This window comes from Pinus tabuliformis, chromosome 9, assembly GCF_031772625.1.
Source record: "Pinus tabuliformis cultivar Carrire ecotype Pingquan chromosome 9, CPIR1, whole genome shotgun sequence".
Lineage (NCBI taxonomy): Eukaryota > Viridiplantae > Streptophyta > Pinopsida > Pinales > Pinaceae > Pinus > Pinus tabuliformis.
The window spans coordinates 1,981,755,856-1,981,777,686 of NC_142307.1; the positions used below are offsets into that span (position 1 = coordinate 1,981,755,856).

Here is a 21,831-nt window from a genome sequence, read left to right on the forward strand (position 1 = left end):
TGAAAATAGGTGAAGTGTTGTTTGATAGCTTGATCTTTCCATGGGGTTAGGAAGTACAAGTCATAATATTGATGCGGGAGTTCCAAAGGCAATTCTTAGGCCCAACAAGGAATGAAATACAAATTACGATCAAATATTTAAGGGGATAAGCCTAAGATGTAATCTCGAAAAGATAACATATCTTCAGTGCTAATACTATTCCTTTATGAGAGATATTGTCAAAAGTGAATATGGTTTTTTGAGGGATCATGGAAGTGGAATTGATTATATATCTGCTTAATTTGTTAGTGCTTGTGTATTCTCTGCAGTCAAGTCTTATGGATACTCACTATTGTGTCTGCTGGTTACACAACAGGGAGAAGTTGACTGGTACAGACTGGGCATTGGTGAGCACAAATGATGGGAAAAAATACTACTACAACACTAAAAATCAGGTAATTTTGTCTGTTGTTGATCTAAATCGACTATCGCATATGATCTGTTCAGGTCATCTTGGTTGTGGGGGGATTTATAATCACCCTTATCTTTTTGACTTTTCTGGTCTCTTTAATTTTTGTTGAATTTCTGTTCAAAAAATAATAGAGAAATTATTCGCTCTTTTTATGATGAAATTTATTATGTACTTCTGTTAAACAAAATAAAAGAGAAATGAATCTGAAAGCATTGCTGTTTTTATCATTACCATGGCAATGGTACTGATCCATTTACCTGCTTTGACATTGATGCCCCAGCAAAGCTAAAGGTCATGATTACTTTTCCCACAGGCTACTTACGCTCGCAGGGACTCTGGAGCAAGTAGATTTCCTACAGGGACAATTGACTAAGATTACTTGTTAGTGTCTGGATGCAACTTTAAGTAAACTTGAAAATGACTGCTGAAATGGACAATGCTACCTCAACCAAATGGAACAATGTAAAAGAAAGAGGTGATTGCTAGATGTGCTTTGGTTGGGGAGATCCATAGAGACTTTGATTTCTATGTGAATACCTCCTTCATGAAAAGAGTTAGGCATCTTTGGTCTAAATAATGAAAGAATGTGATGAGGAAGCCATTGAAGTTTCAATATAAGCATTTAAAGTTTTAAACTTCTCCTTGATCTAAATAATGAAAGAATGTGATGAGGAAGCCGTTGAAGTTTCAGTATAGGCATTTAAACTTATCCCTGATCTCATAGTAGATGGGACATCTCAAAATAAGGTGCTCCTTTGACTTGGTCTCTTGCAACTTGCAAATTAGCTCTCTATCAACTCCCTGAACTGATGAATGGGGATCTTGCAATAGGTACAACAATAAATCCATCTATTTGTTGCATGAAATGATTACAATAAAAAAACGTCTTGGCGCTAAGATCCTTGGGCAGAGGGCGGCGGTGATCCAAGTGACCTTGATGTACTACTTGTAGATACCCTCTTCGAATCCCTTGGTTCAACTGTTGTCAAGACCAGGGTTACTTTGGAGCGGGAGTGAAAACGGGGAGTGGGAGCGGAAGCAGGAGCTGGAGCGGGAGAGACATTTTCAGAAGCTCCCGGTTTGGGAGCTATTCGGGGAGTGATATATATATATATATATATATATATTTATATTTTTTTATATTTTGATGCACATATGTCAACAAAAGCATGTAGAGTGATGAATTATATATAAAAACATAAAAAACATAGATTGAACCGTATAACAACAATCATCTAGAAGTTATAATCTTCATCAACCACGTCCACAAGTTAGTAACATAGTAACATACAACATATCGAGTCTCATGAGTCATCAATCTTAAAGTTTCAAGCTTTCAAAATTCAATATATAACATTTATCATCATTGATCACCAAAGTTGTACTTGTAAGCTAAGTGTAACCATTACAACAAATAATATCTAACATGAAATGAAATGTTTTTTTTCCCCTGGGAAAATCAGTAACTTTCATTAATTTTGAAAATTACATAAGCAGATGCCGCGGCATTACTGTCATAGTTCATACAAAATTCACCTTTTCAGGTAGTTCTTAAAATCATAACAAAAAGTTCTAGTTACATCCATGATCTGTGCTTTACAGCCTATTTACTATTACAAAAAGATTCTGTTCATAAATATATCAGCAGTTCATATTGTTCTCTGTTCACTATTTAGCTGTTGGGACTGTTGTCCCGCTGCATCCTCTGATCTATATATGGCCTGTGGTAAAACTGGTGTTCCTCCGACCCATTCTGCTCCACTATTTGTCCATTGCCTCTGGGAAGTGACGAGGCCTCTTTGGATAGTTGGTCAGCCTCGCTATTATGTTCTCTGTAAATATGCACACATGTAAAATGTTCAAATGCTGCTTTGAGAGTAAGAGTATTTTGAAATAAATTGCTGAGCATGTGAACATGGCAATTTGTCACATTATTAATCCAATTTACAACCACCATTGAGTCCCCGAATATGTTGAGCTGTGTAACATGATGAGATAAAGCAAAATGAAGTAGATTATATAATGCAGAGAGCTCAGCATAATTGTTCGTTCCAATACCAAAACCCAATTTTGCTAGATATCTATGATTTTCGTTAATGTGCAAGACAAATCCACCGCCACACCCTGTTTGGTTCGATGCACCATCGAAAAAAGCCCAAGGGATTGTTCTGTCAATCTCAGGCATAGGCTGTATAACACGGGTTCTGGTTGGGGTCGGTTCTGGTAGCTCCTGGTATGCTGCTATGATTGCGATTTCAATATGGCTTCCCGAGAAGGGTTTATCTTCAAAAATGGCTCTGTTTCGAGCAAGCCATGCATACCAAATGGCCACAGGGGGGAGGTTTAAAAGTTTGGATTCCGGGTGGCTACGGGCCCATGAGCACCAAGCCTCCTGTAGGTCAGCGCCGCTCCAGTCTCCCGTAATTCCCAACTGTTGACAGATATTCCTCCAAATGCTTTGAAACGTCGGGCAAAACAAGAATATGTGGTCTGTATATTCAGATGCATTTTTGCAGAATATGCACCATGAGGGTCCCTGGATGGCTCTGCGGGTTAACTGTTCACCGGTAGGAACGATACCATGAAGCGCACACCAGAAGAAAAGCTTAGATCGAGGAGTGGCCTTTAACTTCCAAATGGAGTGCCACCAAGGGTGAACCTGATCCGGAGATCTGTGAGCAATGAGGGCACAATAGCCTTGTTTTGGGACATATGTACCATGGTCGGCCGGGCACCAGATCAATTCATCAGGCCCTTGCTTAATACGAATATGGGATTCAGATAGAGCCATGATGTATTGATCCCATTCCTGGTGCCATTGGTTAGGTAGATCCAAAGAGTAGGCAGTTTTCCACGCCTGAGAAAAAATATCAGTGTGAAGTGGATCAGCGATCTGTGCAAAATGTTGTATCCCCCGGCCTTGTAAATAATCTATAATCTCCTGGTTTAATATATGTCTGCCGCCACTGTTGCTCCAAGGGTCCAGGCCAATCCTGCCTGTCATTCCATCATTGATGCGCCATGCCAAGTTGTCCCGAATGAGAGGGAGGGAGTCAATCAAGGCCTTCCATACAGATGAGCCCCCCTTCGCATTCCAGGATGGAAGACGAGCCCAATCCATCATATTTTGAGGCCAAATGTATTTGTGGTATGTAACATGAGTCCACAGATTTTGTCTAGTGAGCAAGATCCATCCCATCTTGGCAGCAAGTGCTTTAGCGAAGTCAGGGAGCTCCTTGAGGCCCCATCCACCCCACTTCTTAGGTAATGATATTTTCTTCCAGCTGATCCAAGCAAATGTACGTTTCTCCTGATTCCCATTCCAAAGATAACGGTTACAAAGCTGCTGTATCCTCCCCAGGATAGTCCTAGGAATCCATGCTAGAGCCATCCAGAAGACTGGGGTAGCTTCTAGTACTGATTTTATGAGCACCAGTCTGCCAGCTCTAGATAGATATCTGTGGCTCCAACCCAGTAGCCTCTTTTCAAGTTTGGCAATCAACCAGGTCCAATCAGCAATCCTTTGGCATGAGGGTTTCAGATTGAAACCGAGGTATTTAAGACCTCTGTCCAAAGAGTGCACCAAGAAAGGAAAAGCCTGTAGTGCAATCCTGGTCTCTTGGACCGAGGTGCGAGCACATGTGATGGTGGATTTCGATTGGTTAGGTATCATACCAGTGGCTACAGAAAATCTTTGCAAGATTTTCAAGAAGTTCCGGGAGTCTCTCACACTTCCATCCAGAAGAATAAGAACATCATCTACAAATAGTAGATGTGTAAGATAGCACAAATCTGATATCCCAAGCCCACCAATATCCCCATTCCTCTTTGCAGCTTCCATGAGACGACTGAGTCCTTCCATAACTAAGAGAAATAGTAGTGGTGATAGTGGGCATCCCTGTCGCAGACCTCTCTCAGAGTGAAAAAAAGAGGATGCCGAGCCATTGATGAGAACACTGAAAGTGGGAGCAGTGATACAAGCCATAATCCATGTAATATAGGAGTGTGGAAACCCCAGATGGATCAGAATCATCTTAAGATAGAGCCAGCTGACCCGATCGAAGGCTTTGGAGAGGTCAATTTTGAGAAGGATGGCTTTCAGACTTTTGGACCAAATGGAATGAAGGGCCTCTTGGGCGAGTCCAATGGCCTCATGTATCTGACGAGAGTCTAGGAACGCAAATTGCTGGGGAGCAATAGCCCTGGAGAGGATAGGTCTGAGTCGATTTGCTATGGTCTTGGAGATGATTTTATACAAGCAGTTGCAAAGCGATATGGGTCGGTAATCATCAAAGGATTCAGGGGAATCGGATTTGGGGATGAGGGCGATGAATGTGGAGTTAATAGCATGATAAATAGATCCAGATGTACGACTCTCCTCCACCACCCTCAGCAAATCCTGTCCCAGCACTTCATAGAAAGCAAGATAGAACTCAATGGTCCATCCATCTGGGCCGGGACTTTTGTCTTTCTTGAACCACTTCATAACCCCTTCAAGTTCATCAGCTGTTACAGGCCCAGTGAGATCCGCCACATCATCATCCTCCACAAATCTAGGGAAGTGGTTAGCTACATGGATGATGTCCAGGAGTCCGACTTCCCTTGGACTCTTGTATAAATTCCTGAAGTGGGTGGTGCCGAGGTGTGCAAGCTTTTGAAAGTTGTCTGCAGACTCACCATTTGGGAAGGGAAGTTTCCATATAGTATTAGACACCTTCTTGCTCTTAGCATAGCTATGAAAAAACTTTGTGTTATCATCCCCCGCTTGAATCCATAGAGCTCTGCTTCTCAGCCGGATAGACTCCTCCCTCTCTTTGAGGATCCTGGCTTTTTGTCCTTCTAGGTTAATAAGTCTGCTCTTTTCAGCCAATGAGGTGAAACCCAAACCCCGGTCGTCTGTAAGGTTACAGATATCGACTTCTATTTGGGTAAGCTGAGAATTTTCCCTTTCGAGCTTATCCTTGGCCCACAGGATGGAGAGATGCTTTAGCTCTGCAAGATTTCTGCAGAAACTCCTAGCAAAAGATTCATTATCATTGATAGGGTGGGCTGTCCAGTAATCCTGTACCAGCTTGATATACGAGGGATCCTTCAGCCAGGTGTGATTGAATTTGAAAGGAGCTTTGGGCTTCTTAGTAGGCCCCTGAATCTCAAGATAAATGGGGTTATGGTCCGATTGCCCCCCCGATCCAACCCATTGACGATACAGATGGACACGCTGGATGAGAGACCCTTTAAGAAGGAATCTGTCAAGTCTTTGAGCCAGAGCAGCTTCCCCTATTCTTCTATTCCTCCAGGTGGGGAGGGGACGCTGCATTGGGACATCTATAAAGTTAGATTGCTCAAGCAGGTTGAGCATGAAATCTGTAATGGGGTCAATATGGCCATCCGAACCCCATGATTCCCTGAAGCCTAACGAGAAGTTTAGGTCACCTCCCAATATGATATGATCTTCGCTCAGCATGGGGAGATGAAGAAGGTTCTGCCAGAAAGCTTCTCGCTGGGAACACGGAGCATATATATTGACAATTCTAAGATCCAAGCCAAGGTCGGCCGAGAAGATGTCCAGTCCAATAAAACCAGCCCCCCCCCAGCTAGCAGATACCTTAATGGATCGGGGGTTTATGCCAATGGCTATTCCCCCAGATCGACCAATGGCATCATTAGCAGAGATAATCCATCCAGGGATCAGAGACAGCAGTATATGGGAACATTGATCAGCTGAACAGAGCGTTTCTTGGAGCATGATAATGTCACAGGGCTCTGATTCGATGAGCCTCTTCAAAGCTAGTTTCTTGGAGGAACTAGCCAGTCCTCTACAATTAAATGAGAGGCACTTCATGGGGGAACACCTCTCGGGGTGTGCCCTGCTCTAAGGACCCCATCTATGGTCGATTGTCTGCCGGAGACTACCTCGGCCCCAGCAATCTTAATGGCTTTGGAAAGGTGAGATTTCCTCCCCCTGGAGCACGACCCCCCCCCTTCTGAAGCATCAATGCCCAACCCGGATAACTTAACAGGGGGATCCTTAGCAGGTTGCCGAGGACGAAGGAAGTGTGGGTGCGGAGGGGAGGATGGAAGCGGGGTAGGGCAATCCGAGAGGGGAAGAGTGGTGATGATAGGATCCACAGAGATAGAGGGAGCATTTCTGAGGGGGCATTGAATCATTGATACAGGAGATGAGGGTTCAATCACATCAATCGATGAAAGATTATGAGAAACAGAGATCTCGGAGGACATACCCGCTTCAGCCGCCGAACGAGCACGTGTGATAGGAGGCGAAGAACGCCCGATACCAGAAGCTTCCATGAATGCTGAAGTCGCGGGGGAGGGACCAGCAGAAGGAGGCCTCGAAGGATTTGGTGATGCCATCCTGGATGAGGTCGGGGTGTGCCTCGGGGTATCGTCCGCTTTCTTGTTGAGGGGGCATTCTTTGGCAAGATGTCCAACTTTATGACATCTTCTGCAGCGAAAGGGGACTCCTTCGTAGTCCAAAAGCTGAACCCTGATGCATCTGCCCCATTGCAGCGTAACTTGCTCCTCAAGACCTTCTCGGGTATCCAGGTGAACCAAAATCCGAGCCAGTGATCGGCTTCCAGATTCCACAAAAGTGCGATCATAGTCTAAATAAGTCCCGAGTGCATTGCCGACCTGTATAAACACTTCTTCGGCCCAGAAGGGAAGGGGGAGACCCGGAAGGCGAACCCAAATCGGTCCCGCACCTAGCTGTTCCTTTTCTGGTTCGAAGAGAGGGTTCCAGCGCTTAAGAAGAACAGGGGCCATTTCAATATGCCAATAGCGCCCCAGAACCATATCAGTCTGACTTTCCTTGGAAAATTTGAGAGAGAACCAGCCTCTGGGAAGGACGTGGACCTCAGGAAGATCAAACAATACACCACACCAAATCTCCTTGACCCACGATATGAGCCGCTGACGCGAATACGTTCTGCCCCTGACGTGCCCTACCAGAACCGTGTTCGCAATGTCCATATATTCCCCCAACGGCTTCGATTCGTCAAATTTAATAGATATGTCCCTAGAAATCGCACGCACACAGTGAACCTTCCTCTTACCAGATCGAGGGGCCGATGGATGATCAACCAGAGGGTTGGTGATGCCTTCTCTCGCAGGGGGCGGAGCAGGTCGCGAAGAGACCGCGGGGGTTTCAAAACATCCTGAACGGTGCGACCCAGGTGCAGAAGGGAAAGAAGAAGGGTTTACAGACGGCGGGGGGATAGGAACCGAGAACAGAGGCGGAGCTGATGGGTCGAAAGAGGGAGATGGGGGAGTGTGAGTGGCCAAAAACTGTAAGGACCCAGGCGAGAGTGGCGGGACCTCGAAGGGCAGTGGCCCAGACGAAAAAACACCAGCGGAGGTAGGGCTGTTCCGGTAAACAATGGGCACTTCAGATGAGGGGTGAGTATGGAACCCGGGACCAGCTGACGAAGAAGATGGTAAAAACTGCGAACGGGGACCAAAACAGGGCTGACCAAAAATTACCTTATCCGGCGATGGATCCGCCGAATAATCCACCGCATCCAGCTCAGGGGCATCCATAACTGACACGATAACCGCACCGACAGAGACAGACAAGGTAGCTACGGGATTGCTGCAGCAGGTTCCAGACTAGTGACCGCGACGGAGAGTAGGCTATCCAGGCAGGTATCGAGCCCTAGGTCGATGGTACACCGGTTAACCTAGCCCAAACCCTTGCGCGTACGGTCCATCCCTCTCGTCGATTTCCAACAAATATCAGCAAGGGTCTAGAAAATCTTACATAGCGATATCTCCAAAATGAAATGTTATAAAATGAAATGAAATGAAACAACTTTAAACTTTCACGAAGCATAATATTCATAATTCATTACTAATGAGTTATAATTGCCAACTTCAAATTTCAAAATTAAATTGTCATATATTGTTTACAAAAAATATCACAATAAATATGAAAGAGTCAATAGTTATAAAAACTACTAGAAACTAGAAAAGACAAGTAAATCTATTATCTATTGCTAATGCTTGGGCCTCTTGCCGCCACGAGAAATGTCTAAGTTTTTAGTCTTGTTGGAAAATTAGGATCTTTGTCATTAATATCACCCTCTAAGCATTAATATCCAGAGGTATCTTTGTCATTACCTCTGGATCTGTATAGGGATCTTTTTCATTAATATCACCCTCTAAGCATTAATATCCAGAGGTATCTTTGCCATTACCTCTGGATCTGTATAGGGATCTTTTTCATTAATATCACCCTCTAAGCATTAACATAAGATAGGAAAAGCATAGCATGTCAAGTCAAGATTTTGTTTGAGTGATGCGTACATTTTTAGGAGGGTCATGATAGAGGAGTTCGACAGCCAATGTCACTAACATCAAGGTGCATATAGGGATTGGTGCTCTTGATTAAATACGAGTTCCATACCCTAATACATGACAAAATCCAATGGAAACATTGCAATCCCACCAATCTTGAAATCCTGAAAAACTGATGAGTCTGCTGGATTTTGAATGAGACTAAAATTCTACTTTCTCCTTATGAAATCCAATGAGGTCGGAACCACTCTCAAACATCTTGAGTCATTTCATGGTAATGTTAAAAAATTAAGTAAAAGGATATTGCATATCAATACTAGGGCCATAGGCTTGATCATTGGGCTGCCCCACTAAAAAATTATTTGTTTCTTTGAAAAAAATGCGTTTGGAATGTTACTGCAAATTCTTTTTGCAAAAAAGACTAAATGCTCCCGAAAAACCAGGGAGCATTTTTTTGCAGGGAGCGCGCTCCCGACTAGCTCCTGAAGCGCTCCCGACCGGAGCGCGGATTCGGAGTGGGGGCGTTCCCTCGCAACCCTGGTCAAGACTGTAGAAGTCAACTTGGAGTGTCCAAAAAGTACTTGGAAGGGGGGAGTCAATTAGGAGAAATGGCCATCAAATGAAGTAATCAGGAAGCCTCCAAAAACTAGTGGCATGTTATTGGGCTCGTAGAGGTGATAACTTTGGAAGAACAAAGAGCATGGTAGGGTTATGGATCCATACCAAAGTTGAGTCTCCTAGAGTATGGACTTTGTGAAGAAAATAGGCAAGGCTAAAGATGTCCTTAAGGCACAAAGGATGAGCCGCAAACATTGCTTGGATGTTGCAATGAGGAACTGTTTTCTTGCAAGAGATAATGTGTTGTACTAGAGTCATTTAGACTCTATTTGTCCTTGTTAATCTCCTGAATACCATATCTGATTTATATGCCAAACAAATTTTATGACCCAGAAATTTATTGAACCTCATAAATTATTTTCTGAAACTGCTGAATAAAAAGATACTGGTATTTTAACCATAAAATTTGACAGCAGAAGCACAAGTAGAAAATGAATCACAGAGGAAAAATTAAACCCCCCAATTTATCCTCACTTTTATTTCTCAGAATAAAATAAGGGCTCCCTTACAGGGAAAATGGGTCATAGAGAAATGCAGAATTCTTACAGCAATAGATCTGGAAAACTCGGCTTCCTGAAAACCCTGAACTGCACCCACATGCTGCTTGAATTTAACCTAGCCATCATATGTGTGGCCTTCCATCAGTTCGTACAAATCTCTTGGGGCTAGATCTCTGCTCTGTGGATTTTGGTGCTCAGCAACTTGTACGGTCTCGGCCTCCCCCAAGTTTTCTTCACTAGAATTTTCCATCTGTAATCTTTTCCTTCTTTTCAGCCTTTGAGTCTCTCACTCCTCACTTGAGGAAATCTCTCACAAATCTGTAGATCACTTGCAATTGTGTTGTGTCTTTCTCCTTCCCTTAGGCTGTCTTTATAATTCTTCATTGAGAAAGATCCCTAACTCTAATCTCCAAAGTGATGGATGGTTAGGATTAAATCTTAACTTACTTGAGATCAATGGTTGGGAATAGATCTATTTCACTAAAGTAAAAAATTTACTTTTCTTTAGAAAACCTTAGCCCAGTAGCCAACATTAATCAATTAATTAATTAATTTGCTTTAACTACGTTAGAGTTGAGAAAAAGATCATAAAAGATACTCACTCAACATGAGCAAACTCCTAGGAAAGTCTTGGACTACTTTTGCATGCTTGACACTTAGCCTATGCAGAAGAACCTGTCTGCTGCTACAAATATCAACAGTTCTAGACCAATGGGGGCAGATCAAACTAGCTTCTCATGCCTTGGAACCATAAAAAACAATAGGTATGATGATTGTGTTGAAGAGCTGCATCTTGAACAATATATTTTGGAATCCATATCCATTGTTAAGATGAGTTTTAAGAGGGGCTGTGATTAGTGCTCTTAATGAAGTTCAAGAAGCTGTGAATAGTGCACAGATGACTAGAAAGAAACTTGTAAAGTCTCATAAAAGATCTTTAAGATACCAAACTCGTTTAATCACTGGAAGAAGACCATTGTTTTGATCGAGTTGAACACTTTTATAGTCTCATGAACACTTTTATGGCACAAAGTCTGAGAGATTTGATCAATGTTTTGGTACTCCAGATTGAATCTTCCTATTTTCGTGCCCTAAGGTGGTTCCTATCAAGCTCACCCGATAGCTGTGTTTGAGGGATTTAGCATAAAGCTTCACGGAGTTGTCGAATCATGATGGTCTTGTAAGTTTTAGGATGTGAATTATCCCCGGCGTGGATGCTCTAGTGGGACCATAACAAAGGGAAAACTAAACAAACAATATGACTAAACAAATCAACAATATGGAAGTTTGCTTAAGGGCCTTGTTGTTAGTAGCAGTACTGGTGCTCAAGATCATAAAAGTTCTCTTGATCAGTGTTATTGGGATCTGATTAGCATCGGTGGAACCAATCAGATTGCCTGGTTTCAGATTCATACTGGGTCGAGTTCTGTGTTGTTGATCAATTAAGGCCAGTTCCTTACCGGAACTAGTCAGTTCTCTAGGGAATCAACCTCTAAAGCATTGCATTGGTTCGTCTGTACAAATACAGCTGATTTAATACGATATTGTGTGAATGGCTAGAGACCACCAAATCTTATTGTTTTAATATAAACAAAAACCTACATAAAGGGAAAGAAAAATACATAATCCTAGGCCATACTAATTCTAACCCTAGTAATTAATGGTTATATGAAATTCTTAAAGTGAAAGTTTAGATTCTCCTTATCTTTCCTTTAAAGTCGACACTCTCCTTATCTTTCCTTTTCTATCTATTTACTTAAGTTTTAACATTACCATTAATTGTTTCAGGATGTTTGAGAGTGGTTCCAACCTCATTGGACTTCATATGGAGAAAGGAGAATTTTAGATCCCATTCATACTCCAGCAGACTAATGGTTTTCAGGATTTCAGGATTGGTAGGCTTGCAACATTTCCACTGGATTCTATCATGTATGAGGGTAGAGAACTGGCATTTAATCAAGAGCACCAAACCCTCTATTTATCTTGATGGTGGTCACATTGATTGTTGATCTCCTTTGTCAGAACCCTAGTGAAAATGTAGCCTTCACTCAAGCAATATTGATTAGTCATGTGAAGGTTTTTGTATCTTATTGTAATGTTCATAGGGTGATAATCATGATAAATATCTGTTTATAGGCAATTATTTTGATGATATGTAGTTATTTGTTGTAACATGATTTTTATAAGACCGTAGAGGCCATTTAGAGTCTCTTTGTTGATAAATTTTGGATCAGAGATGGATTGCAATTGGTGATATTTTGCTTATGTGCACCCTTGCTATATACATGAATTTATATGTTATGCATATTTTATGTATAATGGTTTTGATTCATATGGACGCACATGAATTTATATGTTTTCTTCAAAATTTGCATATTTTATGGTTGACCAGTCTTTTGGTCTGGTTTTTTTCCTGTTCTGGTCTGGTTCAGGCTTTTGGGGTCGACCGGTTCGATGACTGGTCTGTTTTGCTCCTGATATCGGCATGAGAAAAATATTCATCTTGATAGTTGCCTATATATATTTATTTGTCTGCGTGAGTGTATAAAATGCAGAACCAGCTTACAGTAATCTTCTCTTCCTGATCCCTGTTCTATCATTTGCTTGATAATTGTGTTTCATGGTCCCTGTAAAAGACCAGTGTCTGAGATTTTCTTTCTTAAATCACTTCTAAAACTTGTACGAGTGTGCGAAAATATTCTTGCCATTGTGTTAACATGTTTATTTGTGGTTGCAAGCTTTTATTTTGTTAGCTCAAGTGGTAAGTTGTTTTTATAATAGATAGTGTTTTATACAATATATGCAGGCTACTAGCTGGCAAGTACCTCCAGAAGTTGCAGAGCTACGCAAAAAGCAAATGCAGGAAGCAACTGCTAAAGCAGCTGCAAATTCTGGGCAAAATGCAAATACAGCTGAAAAGGGTCCCATATCTTTCAGTTTGAATGTGCCTGCTGCAACTACAGGTGGTCGTGAATCAGTTGGACACAAGGTTTCTTCTACAGCTTTTGCATCAACTGCTTTAGACCTGATCAAAAAGAAACTGCAAGATTCTGGGGCACCGATGACAGCATCATCTCTTTCTAGTACTGGGTCTGGGTCTGGGACCACAAACACAAATGGCACTACAATGGCTGAAACAGGTGGGAAAAGCCAACCATCTGAAAGCAACAAAGAAAAGCCAACTGTGTCAGATTCTTCTTCAGATAGTGAGGACGAAGACACTGGACCAACAAAGGAAGAGCGCGTCTTGCAGTTTAAGGTGACATTATTGTGTTAAATGTTATTTTCACATTTTCACTATAGTTTATGACTGCATTTGTTGATTAATATATTATCGAGTCACTTGTAAAATCAACTGAATTCTTCTATACCATTGTAATCTCTCCTTCAGGAAAAATTTCACCGATCCTTTATTATGCTAAACTTATATCTTCCTCTTACTCTTGCAAACATTATTTATTCATTTGATTTGGAGTTCTGTGTGCACTTAATATGTATTAGGTTAGAGCTTTGATTCCAATGGGTGACATGTAGAAAAAAATGCATTCGTGACAGAGAGCAGTCAATGTGGCTATAATGTTAATGGATAGTCGTGATTGACTGATGATTATTTTAAACACCTCTGATTTTGTGGAGGAAAGAGCAGTGGAGCTTGGCTAATTGTTGCAATCTATGCGGGCACATTGATTAATTAATCTCTGAGAAACATCTCTAATGGTTAATACATTTCTCTATCCAAGAGATAACTCTGTGGAAATGTCTTTCTAGAAAAAATATAGCAATGTGTTGGGATTTTAGAATGGTAGTTGTAATGTAGTGGCTAGCCCCTAGAGTCTTGAAATAGTGACCAAAATCTGCCCTTAAAATAGTCCTATACCTCAAACATGATTGATCTAAGTTGAAAATTCTGGTATGGGACTTGAAAGTAGCAGTAGGCTCCACAAATCCACCGGGAATCTAGAAACATGCAACAGGTGTTCATGTTTGAATTCAGGGATGACGAAAAAGTTCACCGGTGCAAATAAATATTATAAAATTTGCCATCAAGTCCAGTAAAGACAATTAAGCAAATTTCATTATAACATTATATGTACAACCAAAAAATCAAATATAATTTGTTTTTAATTTCAATTTTACCCTTACGTATGTACATATAGGTTGATTTGCTTTATATTTTTCAAGTTTCTGAAAAAATCTGTATTAGCATCTATTTTTGATGCATATAAAGCTTCTGCATGCTTGATTAAATTGTCCAATTCTGGAGTTTCGGTATAATTTGTGAAAAATTCACCATATGCGGTAACAAAGTTGGATATCTTAGAATTGTGTTTCTGAGAATTTGATGATGGTGTTGAGTTTGGATAGGGTTTTCCAATTTGCTATAATTAGGTAATTTCTTGATCAAGTGTAATCTAGATTTCAGATGGAGTATCTGCTAGTCTAGTGCGGGGAGTTGGTCACCAGTTTTATGTCATATGATAGATGTGGCTTGATTTTGCAGAATGTCTATCAATGTAGCATATATCCTTGAAAGAAGTGATCAAAATTGATTTGACGCTCTGTAAGGGTCTGGGTTAATTTCTTACAAAGGAGAAAATTCTAAGGCTAATTAAAAAGTTTTAAGGATGATGAAAATAAGGTCCTTTGCATTTTGACTGAATAATGAGAACAAATAATGTAATAGGGAGTGTTAATGAATTCTCTTAGCTTTCTATCATCTATGTAACACTGCAATCAAATTCCTTCTGTATTAATTTTTTTGACTTTTGATTTTTCAGTCTTCTTTTCTGAATACAGAAATTCAACAGGTGTTTCATATATTTTTTTTGCAGGAAATGCTCAAAGAAAAAGGAGTGGCGCCATTTTCGAAATGGGAAAAGGAATTGCCGAAGATTATATTTGACCCACGATTTAAGGTTTGTTGTGTCTAAAGACTAAGAATTACTTTGTACGGGAATTTTGGGCCTTTCGTACAACTGGATCTACTTGAAACAGGTTTGTTGGATCCATGAGAATATTCAATAGTGAACGAGGAATTAAGGCTTGCATGCACTTGTTTGCTGTTTATCCAATTTTACCTTTTAATGTAATGTATGTGAGAAGCTGTTCATGGTACTTTCTTTTGGAGATGTGCCTCTTAATTTTTAACAATTTTTTAATGAGGTATTTTATGTGCTTTTAGTTATGCGCTTCATGTATTAGACTTTAGTCCAGATTATGCACTACCAAGAAGTCCGTCCATTAAGCAGAAAATGTCTGAAATGATCTGGATTGCTTGCTATTTTACAAGTAGTTTGCAATTATATTTTGGCAGGGGAGTTTTATTCATGCAGAGAAGCAGAGCTATAAAGTACAGGCTTGTGTCTCGTTGTAATGATGGGAGAGTGGTTGAGGGCTAACTACAATATATAACCATATTAACAAGCTTTTTCATCCAGTTAAATAAAAAGAGAATGCAAACAGAGATTTCCAAAATATGTGACTTGCTGGTGCTGGAGCTCCAATTCACGTTGAATTCTAGGCTCGATGTGCTGGATGAGGGAATTTCTCCAAAACTTTCTCAAAATTCATACATGACTTTTATCTTGTCCTTGAGACCTTGACAACCCGAGAATAGAACCTTTTACATACCCTCAATCTCCGTGACCTTTGGATACGTGCCTTGGCTTCCTCAATGACAGTTCGGTATTTTGTGAATTTTCCTAAGTGTACCAACTTTGCTCTATCAACCTCAAAAGGTTTCAAGCGCCTGGTATGAGAGTGTTCGAAAGCAGATTGATGATATATTGATAAAGCTTTCTTGCAAGACATAAGCTTAATTCCAGTTTGTCTCTCAGAACATTAGCAACAATAATGAATTTTTTACAGCTCCTTCTCTGCCTACGATATTTCCAATCATCAGTTTGCTTGAAGCTTGTTGCTTTTCAATGGATTTCTCCTTTAGGCAAAGCCACTTTCAAATTCAGACAATCTTCATTGGTGATAAGTATTCTCTGAGCATCATTGATTTTCATTGTAGATTAGATAAGCTAACATAACTTTATTAATGTCCAACAAATGACCATGAAAGGAGGCCAATGGGACTGAAAGATACATCCAGTAACAAGTATGATGTGAGTGTATGAAAGTTGTTAGAAAAATGTGAAATGGCAGCTATTAATCTTATTTTCTTTAACCTTGATATTTGCTTGTGAATCTTTATATCTTGTTTTGTTCTTTAGTTAGATCTTTTCATCAAACAATATCAAGAACAGTAACAACAACAATAGAGGACATAGATATAGGCTCTTAGCTATGGCAAAACTCCTCCAAGGGGAAAACCCGGAAAGTCTTCTCTTCTTAGAATATGCTTCAAATCAGATACAAATACCCAATCCCTAGACCAAGTCCTTCTCCCATTACCAAGTCAGCCCTTTCTTAAGTCCCTTGATTCTGCACAAAACTGTTACACACTGCAACTTCAACCTGCCAACTTCGATACTGATACTTAACTTGCAACTTCGACCCTGCAATTTTGGCCTTGCAGTAGATCAGCCTCCTCTTGAGACGTTCCTAGAGCAAAACAACTCCCCTTAAGGTCAACAAGGTCTAGATAGAGTATCCTTCCTTTCAGCTACAAGATACTGCACTTTGTCTTACTGGAACTCGGTCCTGCAACTTTGGCCTCTTTCTGCAGCTCAAAAACCCTAGAATTTTGCACATGTGAGAGAGATAGAGCCCAAAAACCAAGAAATGTCATCCTTCTTTCTTCTCCTTGACCTTCACTCTCCTCCTTCCAACTTCACAGCTACAGATCGAACTCTTTCTTGATAGATCGAACTTGTGGAGTGAGTGTGTCCAAATGAGGTCGAACTGCTCCTTTATATAACCTTCTCAAGGGGTCAAATTCCCTCCTTTAGGCCGACTTGATGTTCCCAAGGTCGACTTGTACTCTAGGAAATTCCAGGACTTTGTAGACTAAAAAAAATTCTTTTTACAAATACATTTTGCCCGGAAGGGTCTTATTATTATAAATCCTAAGACCTAACAAACCCCTAGAAGCATGAAGAACATCTAAGTAGAAGATAATGAATCAATCATCATGCTAAACAAGCTAATAATGTTAGTAAGAAAAGCACAAAAGGTTACAGGTATATAAGAGGATGTAAACAACTAGTGAGTTGAAATTGAAAGGCTATTGCTGAACATGGTACTGATCAATAGAAGATGCTGTCTCTAAATGTTGGAGCTAGTTGTAGATGCTGGAATTGGAGATTGAGTCTCACCCTCCAAGTCATCATTGGCTATGAATTCATTGATGCATTGGGGGATGGTGTTCCTTGGGTGAGGCTAGGAGTGAGGGTGCTTGGCTGTATGATCTTTTGTGGGGGTGGGAATATAGGAAGGGAGGAACCTTGCTCTCCTATCATTTGAGGTTATGGAGAATACATTTTGGATGGAAGCTTGTCTGTGCGAGATGGGAGGGGGCTCCCTTCTTTGGGGCCTAATATGAAATTAAGCTATCTACTAGGTTGTCTGCAAATTTGCTGGTGTACATTGTCAGAGATGCGCCTTATTTCTCAGTGCCCCAGATACTATGAGATTTGAGGACACTATCATTGCTTTTATAGGTAGTTGAGGGGTTCTCTCTCTACTTTGCTTCAGTATCAAGACTGACCAAATATGCTTAGCGCTCTTAATCAGGGAGCTCTTCTTCCATAGATCTCAGCTCCTGTATGCCGTGCCCTACCCTATGATGACTAGATTGATCACTTCATACTTCATTGTTGATCCATCAGATTAGAGCAACAAATGACAGGCAGAGTTCTAGATAGTACAAGACAACCGAATGGTGAGACCCTGGGTTTCTCCTTATGCTCCCCCTCTGTGAGGCCAACCAAAATTATTGAGACCAGCTCAATGATATTGACTCGTAAAAGCATGTTCTTCATGCTTCTAGGGGTTTGCGAGATGGGAGGGGGCTCCCTTCTTTGGGGCCTAATATGAAATTAAGCTATCTGCTAGGTTGTCTGCAAATTTGCTGGTGTACATTGTCAGAGATGCGCCTTATTTCTCAGTGCCCCAGATACTATGAGATTTGAGGACACTATCATTGCATTTATAGGTAGTCGAGGGGTTCTCTCTCTACTTTGCTTCAGTATCAAGACTGACCAAATATGCTTAGCCCTCTTAATCAGGGAGATCTTCCATAGATCTCAGCTCCTGTATGCTGTGCCCTACCCAATGATGACTAGATTGATCACTTCATACTTCATTGTTGATCCATCAGATTAGAGCAACAAATGACAGGCAGAGTTCTGGAGTGTACAAGACAACCGAATGGTGAGATCCTGGGTTTCTCCTTATGCTCCCCCTCTGGGAGGCCAACCAAAATTATTGAGACCAGCTCAATGATATTGACTCATAATTTCGTACATTAGGCCACACATTCTCAAAGTGTTAGAGAGATCAACTTAACACAGTCATAGAGTAGAGTAGCTCTGGTTGTTAGACTTCCTAGAGGAGCAGCTAGAGATCCATTCAAAGTTTCCTTCTAAATTTATCATTAATATTGGCTCTGGAGGCTAGTTTAACACGCAATAGGCAGTCCGTTTTGGTGGAATTAGTCTGGTAACAAAATACAGTGCTATAAGCGCTTCAGTGGATGTTGCTGATAGCTTAAACAGGGTTCCCTGTTGTTACCCCACAATAATTTTCCCTTACGCATGATAGTTCTATTTCCCATAATTATGACCAACAGCCCATCAATAATTCTATTCACACTAATATAATTGACATGCATTTTGGTAGTAAGTAATGCATTCACTAGCTTGGTGGATTGTGGCAGCTCTTTTGCTAGCTGTTACAAGCGCTATTTCTTTCATAATTTGCCAGAGTCTGGGAGCGGAGTGTGAGCAATGAGAGCGCCATTTCCGAGAAAACCTTAGTAGTGGAGCACCATGGAGTGTTTTATATATATTATAATGTATTTGTATTTGGGAAAGTATGCATACTGCCAAATTTGTTGCTTAATATATGAAAACATGCATATTTTTGCTAGCTGTAGATGGAAAGTTGTTTTTTATGAAGTTAGACCATTAACTTACAGAATTAAATAGGAAGTAGATCATAAACTTATGGAATTAAATATTTTATCCCCCAATTGTCAACATGGCCAAATAGTTATGTTTCTAAAATATTATGGAATTAAATATGTTATCCACCTATTGTCAACGTGGCCAAATAGTTATATTTGCAAAATATGCGATCTTAATCTCAATAGGCACCTAAAGGTTAGGACATAGCTACCAAATCTGGTTGTTACAATCCTACATAGCTGCAATGTAAACTCTGGTATGAGTTTCATGAAAGTAATTGATGCTTGTATCCCTCGTTAGAAATTTGATCAGTTTCTTCCCTCTTGTGCAATTCATTACTCTGTCCACAGTTTTTATACTTGACAATATCATGAATCCAAAGGTTCAAAGTGTGGAGAGAGAGCCTGGGGATTGTCCAGGGAGCACTGGGGGAATGCACTCCTTGCTCTAGGAGAGTCTAGGGAGCATTTGCAGGCTGCGCTCCTTGCTCTAGGCAGCCTCTAGGAGTGTCCCAGGAAGTACTGTACTCCACACAGTGGCAGCATGCTCACAATTTTTGGTAGTGTGCTCCGAGAGGTACTTCTTGGATGCTCCCACTTGAAAAGGGTGGGAGTGGCTGCTGGGAGGATGCTCTCGATAACATCGATTTCTTGACTTTGGTAACCAGTTTCCCACAGATTTATACACTGATTAGTAACCCTACTGTCTTATATTGTATTTCTTCTGTCGAAGAAGAACACTATTATATTAATCAAGATTGGCTTACTTTTGATTTTTTCTTCTGATATGGAATGTATGGAATATCTGACCTTTTAAATTTTCAAAAGCCAGTTGTGGTGAAAGACCTGTTACTTCAGAGAAACTCTTAAGAGTTGTGTGGCAAAATGCTGGATCAGACATCTGATAAAATGTTTGTGGCCAAAGGCCTAATTTTGATCAAAGGCCAAGAGATCGGAGAAATTCTGAAAATACTTGGATGTGGCTAAAAGATGAGTCATAATCATTTCTTATATTGTATTTCTTCTATGGTGGAACAACACTGTTATTTTCGCTTAGATTGGCTTATTGCTTTTGATTCTTCTACGTTGCAGCAGAATGATTTTTTCTTGTCTAGAATGTTTGGATATCTGATTTTTTAAATGGCCAAAATCCAGTTAAGGTCAAAGACCTGTTAATCCGGAGAAACTCTAAAAGGTTTTATGGAAGAATGCCAGATCAGAGAAGGTCTGATAATAAGTTTATGGACAAAGGCTTAGTTTTGGTCAAAGACTAGGAGATTAAAAAGTTTCTTAAAATATTTGAGTGCAGCGAATGTGAAAATTTCACCACTGAAATCCTATTGCAGCAACTGGAATTAATTCTTCTGCAACCTTCACAAATAAAATTGCGGGAAATAATAGTGCTGGAAACTGAGAAATATTCTAGCACACATAAAAATTGACTATTTTTCGATAAATTTCTTCAGAAAAACCCAAGTTGGGAAAATCAGTGCAACAACTGAGGGTTTTTATTATTATGCAGCAATCAAATTATCATAGTACAATCTAGATGATGAAAACTAGCAATCCTGCCGAGAAAACACTGGCAAATATCTAGTGAGGAATTTTCCTCACCCACACAAGCAATCCGGGCTCTGATTGCAACTCCAAGTAAGCTGTCCAAACAGCCTCTGTACAGGCCTATGTCATCCTTGCACAGTCCCTTCCACCCTCTGCCTAAACCAGTGGCTCCTCAATCCATCTAGTTTGTTGCTGACTGAGAAACTCTCTTCTGGCCTTTGGGAAGTCTTTCCGGGCTCTGGAACTGAAACTCTACTTCTCCCCCACATAATCGAATTGCCTCTTAGAGGCTTTTGCGCAGCCCTTGCACATTCTCTCTGTGCCTATCACTGCGTCTCTTTGCAAAGTACTCACCAGATCTGGAAAATCTTTCTCCGACTTCATTGTACCTGCCCCTCAGTGTCACTGCTTCCTTCTCTGGGTATCCGACAACTGCTGCTGCTCCCTGGAAAATTGAACTGCCCAAGGAAATCGACCTCAAGTGTGTTCTCCAAGATTAAATCTTAATCGATGGCTAAGATTATTTTGCAGTCGATCCATGTGAGTTTCTAGATAATTCGCACTTTATCTCAATTAATTTTGATTAATTAACCCCTTTACCTAAGTATAGACTTGAGAAATATTTAAAAATAGGCTAATAATCTAATTGAGACACTTCTAGGTGGAATTTCCAGAAATGATTTTTGGGTTATGGAGAACTCTTGTTTTTTAGCCTCTCCTCAAAGTTTAGAGACTAAAACACCTCTGATGCTATGAAAATTAACACTCCCTCTTAGTGAGGAAGGTGTTCTAGTGCTGCACAACTGCTGCTACAACACTCTGTCTTTGTATCACCGACTGTACGCTGCTGATGTCTGGCCATTGTGACTGCTTGGCCCACCAACCATTGTGTAACTTTGATACTACATCTGTGTTGTTGCTTACATTGTTGTGCTGCTGCTTACACTGTTGTACTGCTTTACACTATTGTATTGCTTTACACTGTTGTAATGTTGCTACTGCAACTATTGCAATTGAGAAACCCCAAATACTGAATCAACTGTGTCTGCTGCATCTGTCTCCAGAGTATCTGACTGCTACTAGCCTTTGCACTGTCCACTGAGAATCTGTGCTGCTGTTGACTCTGCTACTAAGCCTCCTGCTCTGCTGTCAACTCTGCACTGCGCTCCTCAGCACCTGATTGCTTCTAGTTTGCAACTGTCACTTGAGAATTTGTTTGCAACGTTGACACTGATCAATCCTGCTACTAAATACTGTGGGCCCTTGTAGCAAGGTAATGATCCATGAGGAGGACACCTCAATGGACCTTGCTC

The 21,831-nt window shown here is 40.8% G+C and overlaps 1 protein-coding gene across 1 annotated transcript in view; it reads left to right on the forward strand.

The window, feature by feature from the left end:
- LOC149156955 (pre-mRNA-processing protein 40C-like) overlaps window positions 1-21,831 on the forward strand; it is a 107,112-nt gene that overhangs the window by 42,166 nt on the left and 43,115 nt on the right. The window contains 3 exon segments of the mRNA XM_089438902.1: window positions 356-434; window positions 12,689-13,141; window positions 14,715-14,798. Coding sequence (XP_089295028.1) covers window positions 356-434; window positions 12,689-13,141; window positions 14,715-14,798 — 616 coding nt within the window.